The 23567-nt window shown below is 53.6% G+C and overlaps 1 protein-coding gene and 1 long non-coding RNA gene across 2 annotated transcripts; both read left to right on the top strand.

The window, feature by feature from the left end:
- The first annotated feature begins 2171 nt into the window (after positions 1–2171).
- TIMM13 (translocase of inner mitochondrial membrane 13) lies at positions 2172–23103 on the top strand. Its single transcript, XM_085853832.1, has 3 exons — positions 2172–2486; positions 5141–5209; positions 22856–23103. Exons 1-3 carry the CDS (start codon positions 2367–2369, stop codon positions 22952–22954), a joined length of 288 nt encoding a protein of 95 aa, XP_085709958.1. The 5' UTR covers positions 2172–2366; the 3' UTR covers positions 22955–23103.
- On the top strand, positions 5222–11084 carry LOC147031984 (uncharacterized). The gene is made up of 2 exons (XR_015051048.1): positions 5222–10003; positions 10089–11084. It is a non-coding gene; the product is annotated as an uncharacterized LOC147031984 (long non-coding RNA).
- Positions 23104–23567: the final 464 nt, after the last annotated feature.

The following is a 23567-nucleotide window of genomic DNA, read 5'->3' as shown; positions in this document are numbered from 1 at the left end:
CCCAGTTAATTCCTATTAACCCAAACATATCGGCCGAGCCGTCTGCACCTCCCACGGCTGCAATGTTGGCGACTATGGAGCCAACTATGCAAACTCCCTGGCCCATGATGGCTCCGCCAGTTCTGTCCCAGCCACTGGCTCCGGGCCAAATCCCTGAGTTGCCTTCCAGTGCAGAGATGCCGATGCCTGATCCAGAGCCACGGTCTTCCTCGCCGAGTCAAGGTGCTGCAGACCCTGGTCCAGGCCCCTGATCTGGTAACACCAATTTTTACAACACCAATCCAGCCACCTGCTTGTTTCACTGGCCCGGTTTCTGCGGCGCCCGCTCTGAGGCGCTCAAATCGACAGATACGCCTTCCAAAATATCTAACAGATTTTATACTTCACAGGAATGAGGCTAATAATTTGGGGCAGAATAAACCCCAGTGGCTGGAGGATAGTGTACCCTATGAAGAGGGCTCTGTGTGCATCCGGTTTGTTGATTGCCATGCATGTTTACATTTCCTTCGCACTCATTGATGTGGTTTACTGCTTACATTAATGATGCTATATTATTTGCATCCCTGCACATGCCCAAGATCTCATTTGGTGAGGAAGCTGTTTGCATTTAGTCATCCCTTTTTGACATGCTTAATTGGTACAAGAGGAAATTTTATGTAAAAATGGAGAGAAAAAGAAAGAGGTCACACCGTGAAATATTCATGACGATCAGTGGGGTGGGGGGTTGCAACTGTGCAGGTTCCAGCTGCAGGGGTTCTGGCTGGTGGTTTTGCGTCTTCTTGGTGCTGTCCAGTCAATGCTGCAACAAATACTGGGAATTGTTCCATCACGTTGGTCTTGTGCTTCGTTTATCGTGTCTACATAAAGTTAAACACATCCTACTGGTGCTGCTGTTCACTCCGATCTCAGGTCATTCCCATCCACAACCATTATCTTGTTTTACCCCCATGAACCCCCTGCAAGCCCTCCTGTGGGTTTCCAGTTTTGCTTTCTTGAGTTTTCTGCTGTATCCGAGACCGGTCCATGTCAATGCAGGGATCCTGGTGCCGAGACCAAGATCCATCTCAATGCAGGGCTCATGGACGTCGGGGGGATGAGATTATTATTTTTATTACTGCCAATTATTGTCATATTATCTATCTGTAATTCCAGAAATGTGTGTGTGTGTGTGTCTGTGTGTCTGTCTGTCTGTGACCGCTGTTTCTCGACAACCACTGGTCCGATCTAATTGAAACTTGCCAGGAATATTGCTGGGGACCTGAGGATGTGCCTTTTCAAGGTTTGATATTAATCGGACAAGCGGTTCCCAAGTTACGGCCATTTATTTACCAAACCAATGACAGGACACGGTGCTATGACATCATGAATGACGTCACAATTCTTCTTTCTTTTTGCATGTACGGCCCGCACTAGTTAGTGTTAATATCATTAATATTATTTTTATTGTTCGTCGACACAGGAATCACTCCGCTCGTCTCGCGCATGAGCATCACAACTCCACCCCCACCCCATAACACGTCATCAACCCCGATACCAACGGAACACGCGATGCTGAAGTAAATGCATCGGACACAACAATTTTGCAACACTGTAATGTTAATATTATTATTAACACTAGTACGGGCCCGTAGGGGCGTAAACGACGACTGGATTGGGGCATTATTTCAATTAGATTGGACCAACCGTGTCATAAATGGCCAAAACTTGGGAAACACCTGGGAAACAAACTAAGGTCCCCAGCGTCAATTGTGACGTCATATCAAACTAAGAAGAATTGTGACGCCCCCTCTCTCTCTCTCGCCCCTCCTCGCTCCCCCCTAGTCTCGCCCCTCCTCTCTCGCCCCCACTCTCTCGCCCCCACTCTCTCGCCCCCACTCTCTCGCCCCCACTCCCTCCCCCTCTCTCTCCCCCTCGCTCCCCCTAGTCTCGCCCCTCCTCTCTCGCCCCCTCTCTCACCCCTAGTCCCACCCCCACTCTCTCCCCCTCTCTCTCCCCCTCTCTCTCCCCCTCTCTCACCCCCTCTCCCACCCCTAGTCCCACCCCCACTCTCTCCCCCTCTCTCTCCCCCTCTCTCTCCCCCTCTCTCACCCCTAGTCCCACCCCCACTCTCATCCCCCCTCTCTCGTCCTCCTCTCTTCCTCTCTCGCAGATATTGGTCGACAGTTCCCAAGGCGAGTGCGGAGAGACGAGAGATTTGTTGTCGGTTCTCCGTGCCTCTCCGTGCCTCTCCGTGCCTCTCCGTGCCTCCCCGTGCCGCCCCCTGGCGGTGCTGTGCTTGCCGTGGTGCTCCCCACGTGTTACTCTGCCCTTGATTTACCCGGATCCTTCCCACACGGAGCGGGTCTGGTGTTTGAAGCGCTCCTGAGATGGATTTTTCCAGCGATTTGAGTTCCGCAAGTTCGGGCGATAATAAGATGAACTCCGGAGCGCTGATGGAGCAGGTAAAGGTGCAGATCGCCATGGCGAACGTGCAAGAGTTGATCGAGGTGAGCGTGAGACCACGATGTCGGATTGTTCTGTCCCCAAAAACGAACGGCCCGATCCCGCCTGCTCTGTTAGGCCGAAGCGCCTGGCCACCCCACCCCACCTCCCTGGCCACCCCACCCCACCTCCCTGGCCACCCCACCCCACCTCCCTGGCCACCCCACCCCACTGGCCACCCCACCTCCCTGGCCACCCCACCCCACTGGCCACCCCACCCCACTGGCCACCCCACCCCACCTCCCTGGCCACCCCACCCCACTCCACCTCCCTGGCCACCCCAGCCCACCTCCCTGGCCACCCCACCCCACCCCACCTCCCTGGCCACCCCACCCCACCTCGAACTCCCTGGCCACCCCACCCCACCTCGAACTCCTGGCCACCCCACCCCACCTCGAACTCCCTGGCCACCCCACCCCACCTCGACCTCCCTGGCCACCACACCCCACCCCACCTCCCTGGCCACCCCCCCCCACCTCCCCGGCCACCCCACCCCCCCCCCCCTCCCTGGCCACCCCACCCCACCTCCCTGGCCACCACACCCCACCCCACCTCCCTGGCCACCACACCCCACCCCACCTCCCTGGCCACCCAACCCCACCCCACCTCCCTGGCCACCCCACCCCACCCCACCTCCCTGGCCACCCCACCTCCCTGGCCACCCCACCCCACCCCACCTCCCTGGCTTTCCTGGCCAAATGTTTCATGATACGTTTATCGTTCTTTCTGTGCCGTTACTCTTTCCTGTCTTCGACTTGTATTAAAAATAAAACTTTTAACAAATGTGGTTCCTTGGGGTCAGTGCTGCCCTCCCTTAGAACATGAACCATGTTATGATTGCCGATGTTAAAGGTCATTTGGTTGATGATGACGTGATGGAGGAGGAGAGGAAACGTCTGCAGGATATCCACACTGAAGGGATGAAGACCTCGAGAAGCATCGTTATGATTTGGATACATCGTGGTGTAGTCGTTTCGGGGTTTTTGTTGTTGTTGTTGTTGGTTATCATGCATTTGGCTCATGGAGGAGTTTGGATTTGCATCACTTGCAGGTTGAAGACCTCAGCAGACCTCAGTGTAGTTTTACACGAGTCGTTAGTTCGAATGGTGCCGGCAGTGGATGTTAAACATCCTACTGTTTCCATCATCAGACCTGGTCACTCCGAGTGAGTAGACCGGGAGTCGATTAATGATCCAAGTTTTAATGATGAGCAGGGTCGAGGACGTTGAGGGTCTGACGAAGAGTGGACGAATTATCACTTGCACCCTGACTTAAAATAAGAAAAATAAAAAGTGGAGGAACTAGAACGGGCAACAGAACAAAACGAACAGCAGGAGGACAGGGGGGAATACACAATCGCAGGGTTGAGGGACAAAATGGAGAGAGACTTCGACGATGAGGGGTGGGAGGAATGACGATGACTCGGAGGAGGACATTGGGTGGACAAGATGGATACACGAGCAAACTCTCGGGAAGGAAAAACTGGAAAGTTGAAAAAGAGGTCGGTTTGGGGAGAGTTAATGAGAGCAGAAAAGATCATGATGTTGTTTGGGGGATGATCTGAGATGGTGGTGAAAAGCTGTCTTGAAGACCCCGAGGGAAGAATGAGTTTGAAGAGAATGTGGAAGTTGTTATCGTATCGTCCTGGAGAGTTCTCTTGAACAAGCCCACGGCACCGAGACAGCAGATTGATCTCCCAGGAGCGACCAAGAGGTCCCCCCCACATCTAGGATGGTGTACCCCTGCCTTCATGAAGTCAGGGCCGAGAGACAGAGGGCCAGTCCATGGGGACCAATCGGCACTCTGACCATGACCGTGCTGCCCTGAAGAATCCGGGAAGCACGGGGAATATTTGGCCTCCGCCTTGTGTTGGGGGGGGGGGGGGTTGCAACCACCACGAAGAGGCATCCCCAATAGTTGCTGAATGTGGAAGTCGATTCCACAGGTGGGAGAAAATAAACAATCAGGAAGTAAGACTGACCGCTGGGAAGGCAATGGCAAACCACCCAGTGTAACTCTTGCCAAAAGAATCCTTTGGGTGCACCTCTGTAAAGAGTATGGTACATCGATTCTGCTTCTTGCAAATGGTAGCTATAATTTTGATATGGCAGCTTGGCTGCCAGGAAGCTATCATTTTGTTGGGGCACGGCTGTGCCGCTGATGATGTGCCCCTATATCAGTACACTGGTACTCATTTCATCGACTTCGGAAGGATGACGGGCCGAGTCAACCACATCTGATGTTAATTCAACAGCCAACAGGGCTCGAACTCAGGACCTGAAGATCTCAAGCCAGCCACTCGAGCCGCGAAGCCAACACCAGGCTGGTACATTGCTGATGATGGCGTATGGGATTTTCACCTGGATATTAAGACTCGCCTTACGTTGACCTTAAAATGTTGGGTTGCACTTTGTCACGGCAATTATTCCAAATTTCTCATCTTAAGTGACCTCACACAGAGTTGAAGGGCCTGATGCCCAGCTAATGCACCTCGTTATCGCCAGCTGATGGACCTTTTTCCATATTTTAACTTTGCTTCAGGTGGGAAGCGTGGGGATTTGCGATGGCACACTATCGACTTCACTCTCGTGCTTTGGTTTGTTCTGGTTGTATGGTCGGCTCGGTTTAACCGCGATGCCTGGTTATGCGTGTTTTACAGAGAGTGACAGACAAATGCTTCAAGAAGTGCATTGGCAAGCCTGGGACGTCACTGGACAACACAGAGCAGGTTGTAATCTCCTGCCACATATCCTGAAATGCCATTGATCGTGTGAAATAACTCAAGTACGACCTTATGCACATTTATTGTGCTGGACATATATTAATGGGTGCATTTCCAGGTTTTTTTTTGTTTTGTTTTTTTTTTTGCTTCAAAATTTGTTGATGAGAAATCTTTCTTTCAATAGGGTTCATGACAGTATCAGCCTCTGCTGCTTATGGGTCGTTATATGTCAACTACGTGTGCCTACCTGTCGCTTCGCTGACTGGGCAATCAAAAGACAGCGAGTTGTAGTTCACAAACATATTGCATGTCTATCTGTGAATCTCAATGTTGTTGTTCGTCTTTCGGCTGCTCCCGTTAGGGGTCGCCACAGCGGATCATCCGTTATGATCCGCATACTGATTTGGCAAACGTTTTTTTTTTTACGCCGGATGCCCTTCCTGACGCAACCCTGGTCGCCTCTTACAACACAGGGATAAGGATTGGGTTTCGCCATGATTCTGGGCTGCCCTACACCCTCTCATAGCGCGGCCCAGCGCAGAGCTCCCGTCCTCAAGCGATCCTCCAACCCAAGCCTCCGAGTAGCCGGATTACAGGCGCACGCCACTACGCCCGGTTTATCTCTGAATCTCAATGAGGATGTAAAATGAAGTGAAACACAAGAAAAAAGGATTTATTTATTTTTTACAACATGTTGTTGTTGTGCTTGTTTGTGTGCTCCGTCCATGTACTTGTTATAACTAGAAGGGCATTGGTAGAGCACATACCTCCACCAGGATGATTAGTTTACATTTTGTATCCCAATGATAGGCCAGATCTGCATCTGGACCTGAAACAAAATCGAATCGGCTTATTCTTGTCGCTAACCAAGTCATCCACCTCGTTTTGTTATAATCCATCCACAAGTTTTTGCAATTTCGTGCTGTACATCATTTTTGGGCCCAATCTCTCAATTATGAAGAATCATCAAAAAAAATTTATCATCTCCAGATCCGGATCGGATCTACACCAAAATCGAGTCAGTTCGCCCATGTCACACACTCAACCTGCCCACCAAGTTTTGTCTGAGTCCGTCCATAACTTTATGAGATATCCTGCTCACAGATAAACAAATAGACAGAGGTGAAACTCTGTCTGTGCCCCCCCCTCTCCTCCCTTCTCCCTGTTCCCCAGCACCACATTGTGCCTGACCAGAAACTGCTATTAAGATGAACTAGCGATACCCGTGCACATGCACGGGATAGCAGTACAACATAGCTGGTAGCAGACGACAGACCGTACACGGGGAATGACAAGAATACGCATTGTGCAAAATGCAAGTGGTACTATGGAACGCCAAGACTTCCCAAACATTGTCGGCATGTCCGCTAAGTGACACAGCAATTTCATAGGGATCGTGTGACAGCGAGCCGAGTTTTTAGTGTGCAAGCTTGGTATTATAATAGAGATGTTACCTTTTAAAACATCAAAATCCGCACGATTTTGTTTCCTTTTTTTTTGTAACCGAGTATTAAACCATTTTGGCAACAATGAAAAATGAAATTTGATATCGAATTTGAGTTAGGATAAAGCTGTGAAAGTCAGAAAGCGCAACCCTTAAAAAAGAGGCCTATTAAACCTTAGACCTACATTATGGAGTATAAAAATATGGTGGCAGTAGTAGAGCAATTGTGGGTGGAGGGAGTCAGGCGAACTGTCCAAACAATAGTCCATTGGCCAGATACTGAAACCCCCCTCTCCCCTCCTCTCCCCCCCCCCTTTGGGAATCTTCTGGACCATAATTGTTGAAGAATATGGGTCCTATGGCTTTGAAATCTGCTTGTTTGCCAATTACCTTGATGTGCTCAGCTGTGTTACAGTGGGTTTTTTGTTTTATCTATACATTACTAAAACTCTCATGTATGTATGTATGTATATATGTTCCCAAAATGCAGCCAAAACGGTACATGATAGCGCAAAACTTTTTGGCCCACCTTACTCACCATTCGCCTGCGGTGTGCAGTATCAAGTTTCGTTCAAATCGGGCAACGAAAAAAATTATTAAAGAAAAATCAATTCCCGATTCAGTCAAGTACTCTTCGGGAGTATTTGATCAATGCAAACAACCTCAGCGGTATAGTTCGCTGGAGCTATCTTTTTTTTTTTCTTTAAATGATTTTTTTTTCATCAACAGCTGTCACAACGGGAACCCAACGGGTTCACGGGTCGTCTCGTTACTACTACAATAGCAAACAGTAAAAATAAGCAATTTTTCAAACGTTTGGATGTGTATTGTTTGTCCCCATTCTGAGGCAACAAAATGCATTTTAAAATATTTTTTTTATCTGGAATCAATATTATAACATTCAATATCAACACAAATATTACTTAGAAATGACAAGAAATGAGTTCCTTCGTCCAATGACGTCGCATAAAACATCCAGTAACATAATATCGGGGAACACCTAAGCCCTCCTAACCATAACTAAAATTATACATTTTCTTGCAATAGTATCAAAGTACTCAAATACTTCAACGAAATATTCCCTGTAGCATGTATGTACCTGCTGACTTTCGTGAGTACTTCTTAATCATTGGCTGAACTAGGTGTTTCTGCTAGGCTTTTCAGTTCTTCCTTTGCCTCTTTGATCAATGTCCGAGCACCTGGACTTTCCTTGAACGATTTAAAGAGAAGTCTTTCAAGTGCTTCAAAGGTGAGTTTGTGTACACGCATTGCTCTGTTGTAGTTCCGACCACTCGGTACCTTGTCAATAGAACCGCTGGCACATATACCAGACTCGATGACTACTTCGGAAAAGCCGGTACCTTGCAGTAATTTACCCAGAGCACCCACAATTTGTGTGAAATACACCCAGTCTGATTATGAAATGCTGCCACATAATGAAATATGCCTTCTTGGCAACTGCAAGCTCAAATGTCACAACTGTGTATTCTTGGCTCTCTTCATGCATTGCATTCTGTGAAATTTGAAAGAGATGCTGAACAGTTGAATTCTCAGTGACGGAAGAGATGATCGGTGCCACATCGTCCAAAGTTGTATGTGTCATTCGGATATCCAACTTGTCCATGCAGATACTGACTGCTTTCCATCTATCAGCAACATTATGCAGAAAAACCGCAATAAATCTGATATACAGGCTTCACAACTTCTGGAACTGAAATGCTATTCTTAACAACTGTCAGATTTGGCTTCCCATGCTTTTTAACAAAGCATGACTAGATCTTGGGATTTGTATTCTCCAGACCTCTTTTTTTTTGATTGTGCGGTGGTCTCAGTCAGAGACAGGTTCTCTCCAGTCGCTTCCTGCATCACAATACCATGGGTGGAATGTGTCGTGCCAGCTCCTGAGGGAGCTTCTTCATTCATGTCAAAGTTATCCCACCAGAAATGGATAACATTTCTTTCTTTATCAATAGTAGAAGTCTGTCACTCTCTATGACATGTTTGGTTACACATTGCTGTTTCCAGATCCTCCAGCAGGGTTGACGATCATACACCATGCCCAAAGTGGTTGAGAATACTCACGACTTCAACACTTGCTGTGATGTGCCTAACAGTTGTACCCAAGAGGAGATGTTTAGACATTTCTTCTGTGAAATTACTCATACGATTTTAATGAAACTTTATCAGAATGTTCATCACCATGGATGTACCAAATTTTGTTCACGGCATGAAAAAAATAATCGGGCCCGAAGGGGGTCTACGGGGGCTTCCCCCCTCCTTAAAGAGGTATTTGCTTTCTTCTCTGAAACGACACAAACACAAACACTTCCGATTAAACCTGACTCCAACCTTCATTACATATGATGTACCAAAGTTTGTTCATGACATTAGAAAAATCGGGATCTACGGGGGCGTAAGGGGGGAGGGGTTGCACCCCAAGATATGTATTTGCTTTCTTCTCCGAAACCACACACACGATTTTGATGAAACTTGACCACAACCTTCATCATCCATGATTTACCAAGGTTTGTTCATGGCATTAAAAAAAAACAATCCATAGGTATTTACTTTCTTCTCCGTTATATATATATTTTGTGGGTCATCCATGCCTACCAATGGTTCCCTGGTTATCTTATCCAGGCACTACCAGGTGAGCACCCAGGGGTATTGCCCCTATGTTTAGTGGTTTTTTGAGCACAGCCTTGCTTGCGAGATATTAAGCTGGTAAGGAGCTCCACAAGCTGACCTGGTGGTGAAACGGTGTTTCACCGCAAATAATCTGCAGATTGTGGACAGGGGAGTTCTTTAGATTCTCTGAATGGTTCAGTGATGTAACGACAATACCATACCTGCTTATTCCACTCTTTTGTCATGTGAGGCTGCAGATTCAAAGACTGCTTTGACTGCCTGACCTGTAGGTAACTCCTGTGAATAAACTAATTCGCTCCGGAAGTTGGGTTACCAAAGTTCTTGATGAGTTTCGACTTTAGTTTATATGTCTTCTATTGTGGATTGTAGTGTGATGGAGTATGTACTTGCATGAAGGATAAATATTTCTCCCTCATCCCTCCCTCCCTCATCATTGTCCCCCTCATCATTGTCATTCGCTCAACCTGAGATCACCTAATGATGTTCTGCTCAGTGTTATCACTGATGTATTCAAACACTTTTTGTGGGCTCTTTGCTGATTTACAACTTCCTTCGTTTCCTCTCTTGCTGGATTTCTAATGGTTTTCCTGGTGTAATCCCTTCGACATGCATGATGGTATCTTGCCTCCCTGGCAATCAAATCAACCCCATGCAGATCCCGCAACAATACCTGATCGGCCTGAGCTTCAGCAGCTTCTTTAATTGAGGTTTGTGCTGTTTTTGTAACAGACGGTCAACGTTTCCCTGGTTTGAGACTTTCCTTTTAGCCTTTTGTTTTCTTTTCCACACAAGATACGGTACATTTATCACATGGGAATAGGATATGCGTTTTGGAGTCCGTCTCTACATCATTGCCTTGATCCACCTGACCAGTCCTTTACCGCAGGTATTTAACACTCGTGAATACTATTTGATAACTGTCTGTGATACCCATGTTTCTTTGGTATATTCTTGCACATGTCATCAAGCCTTTTATGAGGATCATCACTCAATTGTCTTTTGTGTGCAACATCCTTGATCTTTGACCACTTGGATGTTTTCCAGGGTCTGACAAGCTTATCTGATTTGTTTCGCCATTGTGTGTTGTGCATATTTTCTCTTTAATCCGTGAGGTTCGCTTCCTTGTGTGCTCTGTTTACTTTGAGTGGAACTTCAGTCCCTTCAAATCAACAGGGTTGTTCTGTTCATATGCCATGTTGATTCAGACCTTGAAAAGATGACAAAAAAAAGAAGTGCATTAAATAAATCCATTGTCCACAAGTGTTGCAGATTCACATGTTAGGGCAGTTAAAAACTTACATATTCATTCCTTATCTACATTTGTTTCATTAAAGGTTGATAAACACTAATTACCCATCTTCGAGTAGTTACCTTGAGTAACTAAACGAACAATTATTATCCATATGCTGACAAGTGAGGGTGAATTATGATTACGACTCCATCTACAAAACATTCAAATCAACCTTGAATCGTTTGAAAATCTTCTGTGTTGAAAATCTTATCGAAATCTAAATGTGTAAGGATACATGTGGTTCTCCATCAATATTGGGTATGGATAGTAGACATTGTAAACATGGTAAATGGGTATTTCATGTTCTATTCTAGTGAGAAAAAAAATGAGCATCATTACATTATATTTCAGGACATATTACCATTTATCACACACGAGCAGAGTACCCGTCTGACGGGTGATCTTGTTCAAAGCATGCAACACGTTCTTCTGACGCATACCTTTCTTTGGGTGGTGTATGGGCAACTGACAGATCTGTGTAGGCAAACCCCCCCCCCCCCCCAAAAAAAAAACCCGGGCCTCATTGCATGAAGCAAAAAGATACCTAATGCTTCTAATTCAAAACACCTCACTGCACTGGAAAATGTGGGGACAGGAATACTGCACTGTAAATGGTGGAGGCTTGCAGTACCCTCCCCCACCTAGAGGTAGTGCAACACGATACACATTTACATGGAGAATTTGCGTCCCCACAAGACCACCCGCAAAGAAAAAAAACACCCATATACATTAATTGGGGTCACGCTGATCCTCTGTAGCAAGTCTGGATGTAATCGGCTCAGAACTGAAGGAAAAGCAGCACACCACACACACACACACACACACACACACACACACACACACACACACACACACACACACACACACACACACACACACACACACACACACACACACACACACACACACACACCTACCTCCTGACATGGTGAGCATCGCCGTGGATTATGTATCGCACGGTAAAACCGCATAACCCGCAAAGAACAACCGTCCGTCTGCCACCCAGACGATTGTTCCCACTAATGCAAACCATTCAACCAGAAGGCACGTGATCTTTTCTGCTAAATCCCCTACCCCCATGACCCACACCCCTTTCTCTCTCTTTCTCCCATCCTTGTTCCACCCCCTCCTAATACAGTGCAGCGTCCTCCCACACCTCTCTCTCTCTCTCTCTCTCTGAAGTATCTGGATGGTGATTATGTCCGGACGGACCCTCCCCTCAGGCTGCCTTCCCCCTTGCGCTCCCCTCACGCTGCCTTCCCTTGCCCTCCCCTCATGCTGCCTTCCCTTGCCCTCCCCTCACGCTGCCTTCCCTTGCCCTCCCCTCACGCTGCCTTCCCTTGCCCTCCCCTCACGTGGTTATGTCCGGACGGACCCTCCCCTCAGGCTGCCTTCCCTTGCCCATCCACTTGCGGTTTTCCTCTCCCATCCCCTCATGCTGCCTCCCATCCCCTCACATCTTTCTCCTCCCTTTATGCTGCCTTCCCTTCCCCCACCCCTCCTCACTTCCCCACCCCTCCTCACTTCCCCACCCCTCCTCGCTCCCCCACCCCTCCTCGCTCCCCCACCCCTCCTCGCTCCCCCACCCCTCCTCGCTTCCCCACCCCTCCTCTTCCCTCCCCCTCCCCTTAGTATACCAGTCGTCCAGGCGATGGTTGTCTCTGGACGTGTCCGGACCGTGGTTATGTCTGGATGGATGCTCCCCTCACGCTGCCTTCCCTTGCGCTCCCCTCACGCTGCCTTCCCTTGCGCTCCCCTCACGCTGCCTTCCCTTGCGTTCCCCTCACGCTGCCTCCCTTGCGCTCCCCTCACGCTGCCTTCCCTTGCGCTCCCCTCACGCTGCCTTCCCTTGCGCTCCCCTCACGCTGCCTTCCCTTGCGCTCCCCTCACGCTGCCTTCCCTTGCGCTCCCCTCACGCTGCCTTCCCTTGCGCTCCCCTCACGCTGCCTTCCCTTGCGCTCCCCTCACGCTGCCTTCCCTTGTGCTCCCCTCACGCTGCCTTCCCTTGCGCTCCCCTCACGCTGCCTTCCCTTGCGCTCCCCTCACGCTGCCTTCCCTTGCGCTCCCCTCACGCTGCCTTCCCTTGCGCTCCCCTCATGCTGCCTTCCCTTGCGCTCCCCTCACGCTGCCTTCCCTTTCCCTCCCCTCACGCTGCCTTCCCTTGTCCTCCCCTCATGCTGCCTTCCCTTGCCCTCCCCTCACGCTGCCTTCCCTTGCCCTCCCCTCACGCTGCCTTCCCTTGCCCTCCCCTCACGCTGCCTTCCCTTGCCCTCCCCTCACGTGGTTATGTCCGGACGGACCCTCCCCTCAGGCTGCCTTCCCTTGCCCATCCACTTGCGGTTTTCCTCTCCCATCCCCTCATGCTGCCTCCCATCCCCTCACATCTTTCTCCTCCCTTTATGCTGCCTTCCCTTCCCCCACCCCTCCTCACTTCCCCACCCTCCTCGCTCCCCCACCCCTCCTCACTCCCCCACCCCTCCTCGCTCCCCCACCCCTCCTCGCTTCCCCACCCCTCCTCTTCTCTCCCCCTCCCCTTAGTATACCAGTCGTCCAGGCGATGGTTGTCTCTGGACGTGTCCGGACCGTGGTTATGTCTGGATGGATGCTCCCCTCACGCTGCCTTCCCTTGCGCTCCCCTCACAATGCCTTCCCTTGCGCTCCCCTCACGCTGCCTTCCCTTGCGCTCCCCTCACGCTGCCTTCCCTTGCGCTCCCCTCACGCTGCCTTCCCTTGCGCTCCCCTCACGCTGCCTTCCCTTGCGCTCCCCTCACGCTGCCTTCCCTTGCGCTCCCCTCACGCTGCCTTCCCTTGCGCTCCCCTCACGCTGCCTTCCCTTGCGCTCCCCTCACGCTGCCTTCCCTTGCGCTCCCCTCACGCTGCCTTCCCTTGCGCTCCCCTCACACTGCCTTCCCTTGCGCTCCCCTCACGCTGCCTTCCCTTGCGCTCCCCTCACGCTGCCTTCCCTTGCGCTCCCCTCACGCTGCCTTCCCTTGCGCTCCCCTCACGCTGCCTTCCCTTGCGCTCCCCTCACGCTGCCTTCCCTTGCGCTCCCCTCACGCTGCCTTGCCTTGCGCTCCCCTCACGCTGCCTTCCCTTTCCCTCCCCTCACGCTGCCTTCCCTTGTCCTCCCCTCACGCTGCCTTCCCTTGTCCTCCCCTCACGCTGCCTTCCCTTCCGCTCCCCTCACGCTGCCGTCCCTTGCCCTCCCCTCACGCTGCCTTCCCTTGCCCTCCCCTCACCCTGCCTTCCCTTGCCCTCCCCTCACGTGGTTATGTCCGGACGGACCCTCCCCTCAGGCTGCCTTCCCTTGCCCATCCACTCTGCGGTTTTCCTCTCCCATCCCCTCATGCTGCCTCCCATCCCCTCACATCTTTCTCCTCCCTTTATGCTGCCTTCCCTTCCCCCACCCCTCCTCACTTCCCCACCCCTCCTCGCTCCCCACCCCTCCTCGCTTCCCCACCCCTCCTCTTCTCCCCCTCCCCTTAGTATACCAGTCGTCCAGGCGATGGTTGTCTCTGGACGTGTCCGGACCGTGGTTATGTCTGGATGGATGCTCCCCTCACGCTGCCTTCCCTTGCGCTCCCCTCACGCTGCCTTCCCTTGCGCTCCCCTCACGCTGCCTTCCCTTGCGCTCCCCTCACGCTGCCTTCCCTTGCGCTCCCCTCACGCTGCCTTCCCTTGCGCTCCCCTCACGCTGCCTTCCCTTGCGCTCCCCTCATGCTGCCTTCCCTTGCGCTCCCCTCACGCTGCCTTCCCTTGCGCTCCCCTCACGCTGCCTTCCCTTGCGCTCCCCTCACGCTGCCTTCCCTTGCGCTCCCCTCACGCTGCCTTCCCTTGCGCTCCCCTCACGCTGCCTTCCCTTGCGCTCCCCTCACGCTGCCTTCCCTTGCGCTCCCCTCACGCTGCCTTCCCTTGCGCTCCCCTCACGCTGCCTTCCCTTGCGCTCCCCTCACGCTGCCTTCCCTTGCGCTCCCCTCACGCTGCCTTCCCTTGCGCTCCCCTCACGCTGCCTTCCCTTGCGCTCCCCTCACGCTGCCTTCCCTTGCGCTCCCCTCACGCTGCCTTCCCTTGCGCTCCCCTCACGCTGCCTTCCCTTGCGCTCCCCTCACGCTGCCTTCCCTTGCGCTCCCCTCACGCTGCCTTCCCTTGCGCTCCCCTCACGCTGTCTTCCCTTGCGCTCCCCTCACGCTGCCTTCCCTTGCGCTCCCCTCACGCTGCCTTCCCTTTCCCTCCCCTCACGCTGCCTTCCCTTTCCCTCCCCTCACGCTGCCTTCCCTTTCCCTCCCCTCACGCTGCCTTCCCTTTCCCTCCCCTCACGCTGCCTTCCCTTTCCCTCCCCTCACGCTGCCTTCCCTTGCCCTCCCCTCACGCTGCCTTCCCTTGCCCTCCCCTCACGGTGCCTTCCCTTGCCCTCCCCTCACGCTGCCTTCCCTTGCCCTCCCCTCACGTGGTTATGTCCGGACGGACCCTCCCCTCAGGCTGCCTTCCCTTGCCCATCCACTTGCGGTTTTCCTCTCCCATCCCCTCATGCTGCCTCCCATCCCCTCACATCTTTCTCCTCCCTTTATGCTGCCTTCCCTTCCCCCACCCCTCCTCACTTCCCCACCCCTCCTCGCTCCCCACCCCTCCTCGCTCCCCCACCCCTCCTCGCTCCCCCACCCCTCCTCGCTTCCCCACCCCTCCTCTTCTCTCCCCCTCCCCTTAGTATACCAGTCGTCCAGGCGATGGTTGTCTCTGGACGTGTCCGGACCGTGGTTATGTCTGGATGGATGCTCTCCTCACGCTGCCTTCCCTTGCGCTCCCCTCACGCTGCCTTCCCTTGCACTCCCCTCACGCTGCCTTCCCTTGCGCTCCCCTCACGCTGCCTTCCCTTGCGCTCCCCTCACGCTGCCTTCCCTTGCGCTCCCCTCACGCTGCCTTCCCTTGCGCTCCCCTCACGCTGCCTTCCCTTGCACTCCCCTCACGCTGCCTTCCCTTGCGCTCCCATCACGCTGCCTTCCCTTGCGCTCCCATCATGCTGCCTTCCCATGCGCTCCCCTCACGCTGCCTTCCCTTGCGCTCCCCTCACGCTGCCTTCCCTTGCGCTCCCCTCACGCTGCCTTCCCTTGCGCTCCCCTCACGCTGCCTTCCCTTGCGCTCCCCTCACGCTGCCTTCCCTTGCGCTCCCCTCACGCTGCCTTCCCTTGCGCTCCCCTCACGCTGCCTTCCCTTGCGCTCCCCTCACGCTGCCTTCCCTTGCGCTCCCCTCACGCTGCCTTCCCTTGCGCTCCCCTCACGCTGTCTTCCCTTGCGCTCCCCTCACGCTGCCTTCCCTTGCGCTCCCCTCACGCTGCCTTCCCTTTCCCTCCCCTCACGCTGCCTTCCCTTTCCCTCCCCTCACGCTGCCTTCCCTTTCCCTCCCCTCACGCTGCCTTCCCTTTCCCTCCCCTCACGCTGCCTTCCCTTGCCCTCCCCTCACGCTGCCTTCCCTTGCCCTCCCCTCACAGTGCCTTCCCTTGCCCTCCCCTCACGCTGCCTTCCCTTGCCCTCCCCTCACGTGGTTATGTCCGGACGGACCCTCCCCTCAGGCTGCCTTCCCTTGCCCATCCACTTGCGGTTTTCCTCTCCCATCCCCTCATGCTGCCTCCCATCCCCTCACATCTTTCTCCTCCCTTTATGCTGCCTTCCCTTCCCCCACCCCTCCTCACTTCCCCACCCCTCCTCGCTCCCCCACCCCTCCTCGCTCCCCCACCCCTCCTCGCTTCCCCACCCCTCCTCTTCTCTCCCCCTCCCCTTAGTATACCAGTCGTCCAGGCGATGGTTGTCTCTGGACGTGTCCGGACCGTGGTTATGTCTGGATGGATGCTCTCCTCACGCTGCCTTCCCTTGCGCTCCCCTCACGCTGCCTTCCCTTGCGCTCCCCTCACGCTGCCTTCCCTTGCGCTCCCCTCACGCTGCCTTCCCTTGCGCTCCCCTCACGCTGCCTTCCCTTGCGCTCCCCTCACGCTGCCTTCCCTTGCGCTCCCCTCACGCTGCCTTCCCTTGCGCTCCCCTCACGCTGCCTTCCCTTGCGCTCCCCTCACGCTGCCTTCCCTTGCGCTCCCCTCACGCTGCCTTCCCTTGCGCTCCCCTCACGCTGCCTTCCCTTGCGCTCCCCTCACGCTGCCTTCCCTTGCGCTCCCCTCACGCTGCCTTCCCTTGCGCTCCCCTCACGCTGCCTTCCCTTGCGCTCCCCTCACGCTGCCTTCCCTTGCGCTCCCCTCACGCTGCCTTCCCTTGCGCTCCCCTCACGCTGCCTTCCCTTGCGCTCCCCTCACGCTGCCTTCCCTTGCGCTCCCATCACGCTGCCTTCCCTTGCGCTCCCATCACGCTGCCTTCCCTTGCGCTCCCCTCACGCTGCCTTCCCTTGCGCTCCCCTCACGCTGCCTTCCCTTGCGCTCCCCTCACGCTGCCTTCCCTTGCGCTCCCCTCACGCTGCCTTCCCTTGCGCTCCCCTCACGCTGCCTTCCCTTGCGCTCCCCTCACGCTGCCTTCCCTTGCGCTCCCCTCACGCTGCCTTCCCTTGCGCTCCCCTCACGCTGTCTTCCCTTGCGCTCCCCTCACGCTGCCTTCCCTTGCGCTCCCCTCACGCTGCCTTCCCTTTCCCTCCCCTCACGCTGCCTTCCCTTTCCCTCCCCTCACGCTGCCTTCCCTTTCCCTCCCCTCACGCTGCCTTCCCTTTCCCTCCCCTCACGCTGCCTTCCCTTGCCCTCCCCTCACGCTGCCTTCCCTTGCCCTCCCCTCACGGTGCCTTCCCTTGCCCTCCCCTCACGCTGCCTTCCCTTGCCCTCCCCTCACGTGGTTATGTCCGGACGGACCCTCCCCTCAGGCTGCCTTCCCTTGCCCATCCACTTGCGGTTTTCCTCTCCCATCCCCTCATGCTGCCTCCCATCCCCTCACATCTTTCTCCTCCCTTTATGCTGCCTTCCCTTCCCCCACCCCTCCTCGCTCCCCCACCCCTCCTCGCTCCCCCACCCCTCCTCGCTCCCCCACCCCTCCTCGCTTCCCCACCCCTCCTCTTCTCTCCCCTCCCCTTAGTATACCAGTCGTCCAGGCGATGGTTGTCTCTGGACGTGTCCGGACCGTGGTTATGTCTGGATGGATGCTCTCCTCACGCTGCCTTCCCTTGCGCTCCCCTCACGCTGCCTTCCCTTGCGCTCCCCTCACGCTGCCTTCCCTTGCGCTCCCCTCACGCTGCCTTCCCTTGCGCTCCCCTCACGCTGCCTTCCCTTGCGCTCCCCTCACGCTGCCTTCCCTTGCGCTCCCCTCACGCTGCCTTCCCTTGCGCTCCCCTCACGCTGCCTTCCCTTGCGCTCCCCTCACGCTGCCTTCCCTTGCGCTCCCCTCACGCTGCCTTCCCTTGCGCTCCCCTCACGCTGCCTTCCCTTGCGCTCCCCTCACGCTGCCTTCCCTTGCGCTCCTCTCACGCTGCCTTCCCTCGCGCTGCCTTCCCTTGCGCTCCCCTCACGCTGCCTTCCCTTGCGCTCCCCTCACGCTGCCTTCCCTTGCGCTCCCCTCACGCTGCCTTCCCTTGCGCTCCCCTCACGCTGCCTTCCCTTGCCCTCCCCTCACGCTGCCTTCCCTTGCCCTCCCCTCACGCTGCCTTCCCTTGCCCTCCCCTCACGCTGCCTTCCCTTGCCCTCCCCTCACGCTGCCTTCCCTTGCCCTCCCCTCACGTGGTTATGTCCGGACGGACCGTCCCCTCAGGCTGCCTTCCCTTGCCCATCCACTTGCGGTTTTCCTCTCCCATCCCCTCATGCTGCCTCCCATCCCCTCACATCTTTCTCCTCCCTTTATGCTGCCTTCCCTTCCCCCACCCCTCCTCACTTCCCCACCCCTCCTCGCTTCCCCACCCCTCCTCGCTCCCCCACCCCTCCTCGCTTCCCCACCCCTCCTCTTCTCTCCCCTCCCCTTAGTATACCAGTCGTCCAGGCGATGGTTGTCTCTGGACGTGTCCGGACCGTGGTTATGTCTGGATGGATGCTCCCCTCACGCTGCCTTCCCTTGCGCTCCCCTCACAATGCCTTCCCTTGCGCTCCCCTCACGCTGCCTTCCCTTGCGCTCCCCTCACGCTGCCTTCCCTTGCGCTCCTCTCACGCTGCCTTCCCTTGCGCTCCCCTCACGCTGCCTTCCCTTGCGCTCCCCTCACGCTGCCTTCCCTTGCGCTCCCCTCATGCTGCCTTCCCTTGCGCTCCCCTCACGCTGCCTTCCCTTGCGCTCCCCTCACGCTGCCTTCCCTTGCGCTCCCCTCACGCTGCCTTCCCTTGCGCTCCCCTCACGCTGCCTTCCCTTGCGCTCCCCTCACGCTGCCTTCCCTTGCGCTCCCCTCACGCTGCCTTCCTTCCGCTCCCCTCACGCTGCCTTCCCTTGCGCTCCCCTCACGCTGCCTTCCCTTGCGCTCCCCTCACGCTGCCTTCCCTTGCGCTCCCCTCACGCTGCCTTCCCTTGCGCTCCCCTCACGCTGCCTTCCCTTGCGCTCCCCTCACGCTGCCTTCCCTTGCGCTCCCCTCACGCTGCCTTCCCTTGCGCTCCCCTCACGCTGCCTTCCCTTGCGCTCCCCTCACGCTGCCTTCCCTTGCGCTCCCCTCACGCTGCCTTCCCTTGCGCTCCCCTCACGCTGCCTTCCCTTGCGCTCCCCTCACGCTGCCTTCCCTTTCCCTCCCCTCACGCTGCCTTCCCTTGCCCTCCCCTCATGCTTCCCCTTCCTTCCTCGCTCCCCTCCCGCCTCAATCTCCCTCCCCCACTCCACATTGCTCCCCCTTCCCTGCCTCGTTCTCCCTCCCTCACTCCGCCTCGCTTCCCCATCCTCCTTGCTCCCCCATGCTCTTTTCCCTCCTCTGTCCCTCCCCTCCTGCTTAACCCTCCCCCCTCTCCCCGCTTTAATGCATCTGTCTCTGAAGTGACAGGTTGTATTTGCTGGTGTAGAATAATTGAATTATCCTCTGTTGTTTGTTTGTTATCTTGCCAAAACGAAGTTTTTGCAAGATATGTTAGTCAGCTTGTATTTTTTTTTGTTTGTTTGTTTGTTTGTTTGCTTGTTTGTTTGTCTGTAATCACGTATAAAAAATTCTGCAGAGCACAGTTATCATTGGAAATTTTTGTAACTTCGCATATCAGAGGCCTATAGAGGTCCCTTTCAGCGCACAAAATTTTGAAGGTCAAAGGTCAAGGTCACTTTGTCGCAAATCAGGGGAGTCGACGAAACCCTTATTTTTTGAGTAATTTTGATCGGATCGTCTTCAAACTTCATGGGGATATAGTTCATGCTCTGGCGCTCAGCTGATTACTTTTTGGTGGCGATTGGCCTTGACCTTCATGGTTAGCGCCTGAGGTCAAACATTTGACCCCAAGGTCAAATTTTCAAGTTTTAGGAACCATATCGTGTAGTACCTCAAATTGAACACCTCGATGAGTGCTTTCTAGATATGTCAAGCTTGAGACATTATGACGTCATTTGGTGACGTTATGAGGCAAACGCATATTTTTCATGGTTACTCTGTAGAATGATTCTCATCGGAATCTCTCGTAGGCAGATATTCCTCAAGGAGTCGCTCCTGGTGGATAGCAGCTCTGTTCACCTCAGTGTGACCTTTAAGAAGTCACACGTGGTCACCTTTTGGCAAGATGCGGGTGACATTGTTTTTTATTTGTTTGTTTTTTTGTCTTCATTGTCCACTGAATGCTTTCTGCTGTTTTACTGAATGATAAATACAAGTTATTCTAGACCTACCAAACTTGGCGGTGTAATGATTCGGGCATCCACTCTGAGTCTGGGAGGACGGCGGTTCAAAACGTACCCTGGCCAACACTTTAAAAATGGTATGCTGCTTACTTCCTTGATGCTCAACATTTAAAAAGGATAGAGCATCCGGACAAACAACTGTAGGTTGACAACCGTTGCGTGGGCTTGATGGGCATAATTGCTTCCTCCTGGTTGAAGTTCCTTCTGAGGGGACTCAAATGATTCCATCCTGGTTACTCACCATGACTAGGCTGTCTACTAGGCTGACAGGATAGTCTAGTGATATGGATACCCCCCTCTGAATATCTCACCTGTGTTCGAATCTCGACCCAGATAAAAACTGCCACCCTGGTGTTTCGTTGGAAGGTGATTCGTCAATGTGTGTGTATATGCCATCCCTCGGATGAGTGTTAAACTGGGTTTCTCGTCTGATAGCATAAGTTGGACATCAAAGATCTCATTGCCTTTTGCAAGGAGGATGTATCGGCTGTGAGTATGACCGCTAGTTGGAGCCGCAGAGTTGATTCCACCGAACACCCGGAATTCAGATCGTTACCCTTGGATAACTCCGAAGGTACGGGTCCCTTACAGGATCATGAATCGTCAATAATTCAACAGTGTGGGCACAGGGTTATTTGCCAAACTTCAAAATACCTAGAGGCCCATGTGGTGAGTTACCGAGGGATTCACACCCTCGACGGGGCTCGAACGGGACGAGTCGTTTCCATGCTCGACCCGCGCGTAACCCGAGCGGATGGTTACCGAGGTCCCGTCGGTCCAAATGTACATCTACAGCAGCAACGGCCTTTTTAATCACCCAACACGCACCGTGCTAAACCGATGAAAGAAACACAAAGACGAGCCGAAACATTTAACAGGGGATTTATTTATAATGGGGGGGGGGGGGAAGGGAACACACAAAGGGCAGAGTTTAACCGACTCAGCAATGCAAATTATATCCAGCAAAAGCACTTAACCATTCCGACTTAAAGACGGGCCCACAAACAGACGCACACCCAAAAGAAACGGACCAGAATGGAATTTATTTGGCTCTCCAGCCTGAGGACAGGTGAGTTAGAGACCAGAGCTATCTCGGACCTTCCCGCCTCATGCGGTCTTCAACGTCCTGGATCAGCGGGACTCGAACCCGCAGCTCAATGCTGCTGCAAGCACCGGGTACGGAGGACAGCGTCGAGCTCCCGCACGAGACGAGAGCCAGAAGACCAGCAGCGACACGAGACCAGAAGACCAGCAGCGACGACACGAGACCAGCAGAAGTGCCAGCGACGAGACGAGATCAGATCAGCGCCAGCGACGAGATGAGATCAGACCATCGCTTGAGCAGACGATCCGAGAGCCAGACCACGCGCTCGAGCTGACGGAGAACCAGACAGACTCGCTCGAACAGACGGGGCGCAATTATTTGCCCTCTGTTCCTTCGTCGTCTTCTCAGGCGTGGTTCGCTCATGCGTGGCTTGCTCTCATTGGATGGACCGCGTGTCACGGCCCTGCCTTCTTGCAAAGGACCACCCCGGCTCTGATCCGCGCGTCCCCCATTGGCCGCAAAATGACGCATTCTCTGATTTGGCGCCAGGCTAGAACGAAGCGCTTCGTGAGCTTGCGAACAGCGCGGACGATTCCTCGAGCAAGCGTTGTTGTTGTAGTAAAAAATCCAAACTATCAAAATAACTTAGCAGCGCATGTATGTAATTCCCATTAGACACAAGTAGGGGGCCCTAACTAGAAACACACACTTATCGAAATAACTAAGCTTGGGGACGGCTGTCTGTCTGTGTGCACAAGGTTTCCAAATTCGTAACAGTATCATCCATCGCCGGCACCCTGAAAAAATTACAAATTTTTATCTGACACAGGCATGACTCGATAATGATGCATGTGGGAGACCAAATGTAGAATCGAATCCCAGTTCAATCCGTATTGGCTCATAAGCTGGCAGGATGGCCTAGAGGTACGCATGCTCGCCTCTAAGCTATCTAGTCTGGGTTTGAATCCCGACACAGCTGTAAACTGTCCTGGTGTTTCACAGGTAGTGTGATTCATCAACGCGTCCCTCGGATGGACGTCAAACTGGGCGTCCCATCTTCTGCCACTCGTTGGTGGACGTCAAAGATCCAGCGGTGTCCTTCGTGAAGAGTAGGTGAGCTATCGCCGGCACCCTGACCAATTTCCTGCGTAACGGGGGTACTGCATCAGCGGCACAACCACACTCCCAGCAACGATGCAAGCCAGCAGGCACAGGCTGCTCATGAAATGAATGAATAAATGAACGATAAAAGCTCATTATTTCAATATTTATGGAAAGTCTTTTTATTTATTTTTTTGTTGGAGTGGTTGTAGTGGTTGTAGTGGTTGTAGCATGGGTCAAGCGATAATGTGCTGAGCTCCTGGTGGATAATTTTACAACGTTACAACAGAACTATATATTGAACTAAACTGTTGTTTCTTACTCGCTCTCTCTCTCTCTCTCTCTGTCTCTCTTTTTTCCAGAAATGCATCGCAATGTGCATGGACAGGTACATGGACGCGTGGAACACCGTGTCACGTTCGTACAGCACGCGGCTGAAAAGGGAAAGGGCTCAGATGTGATGCGTGCGGGACATTCGGCCACGGATCTGCACGTGTGCACACACACCTCGACGGTGTACCGGCGTCCTGGGAAATGTGCGGATCGACGTTTAAAATGCTCTCCCTCTCTCCACCTCTCCACCTCTCCACCTCTCCCCCTCTCCCCTCTCTCCCCTCTCTCCCCTCTCTCCCCTCTCCCTCTCTCCCTCTCTCCCTCTCTCCCTCTCTCCCTCTCTCCCTCTCTCCCTCTCTCCTCTGGAATGAATTTGGGGACATTTTTTTATATGGTGGCGTAATTTAATAATAATTTTTTTGTTTGTTTGATCTGAAATTGTTGCCGGATTACTACATTGCCTCGAGAAATAAAAGCACGTGAGATTTCGCCCACATGTCCGGCTGGTTTGGTCTTTGTGTCGTTTGATTGAGGATGCAAGTTTGTGCTGGAACAAACAACCCGAGGAAGTGTGTAGGTGTAGGTGTAGGTGTAGGTGTAGGTGTAGGTGTATCTCGGTCTCGCTCCTTTATTTCTTTCTTTCTTTAATCTTCCAAGGAAATGCTGATGCCGCATATCAATGCAAGCAGGGCAGAGGGCGTTCGAGCAACATTTTAACATTGGAGCCTTTAACATTCACAT

The sequence above is a fragment of the Eptatretus burgeri genome, chromosome 2 (assembly GCF_056783735.1).
Source record: "Eptatretus burgeri isolate ZD-2024b chromosome 2, Ebu_testis_v1, whole genome shotgun sequence".
NCBI classification, from domain to species: Eukaryota; Metazoa; Chordata; class Myxini; order Myxiniformes; family Myxinidae; genus Eptatretus; species Eptatretus burgeri.
The sequence above is the reverse complement of the archived record's forward strand: the minus strand, read 5'-3'. Positions and strand labels throughout refer to the sequence as shown.

Coding starts and splice junctions, on each gene's coding strand:
- TIMM13 (XM_085853832.1), top strand. CDS start 2,367: ATGGATTTTTCCAGCGATTTGAGTTCCGCAAGTTCGGGCGATAATAAG. Junction 2,487..5,140: donor ACGTGCAAGAGTTGATCGAG/GTGAGCGTGAGA, acceptor CGTGTTTTACAG/AGAGTGACAGACAAATGCTT. Junction 5,210..22,855: donor CACTGGACAACACAGAGCAG/GTTGTAATCTCC, acceptor TCTTTTTTCCAG/AAATGCATCGCAATGTGCAT.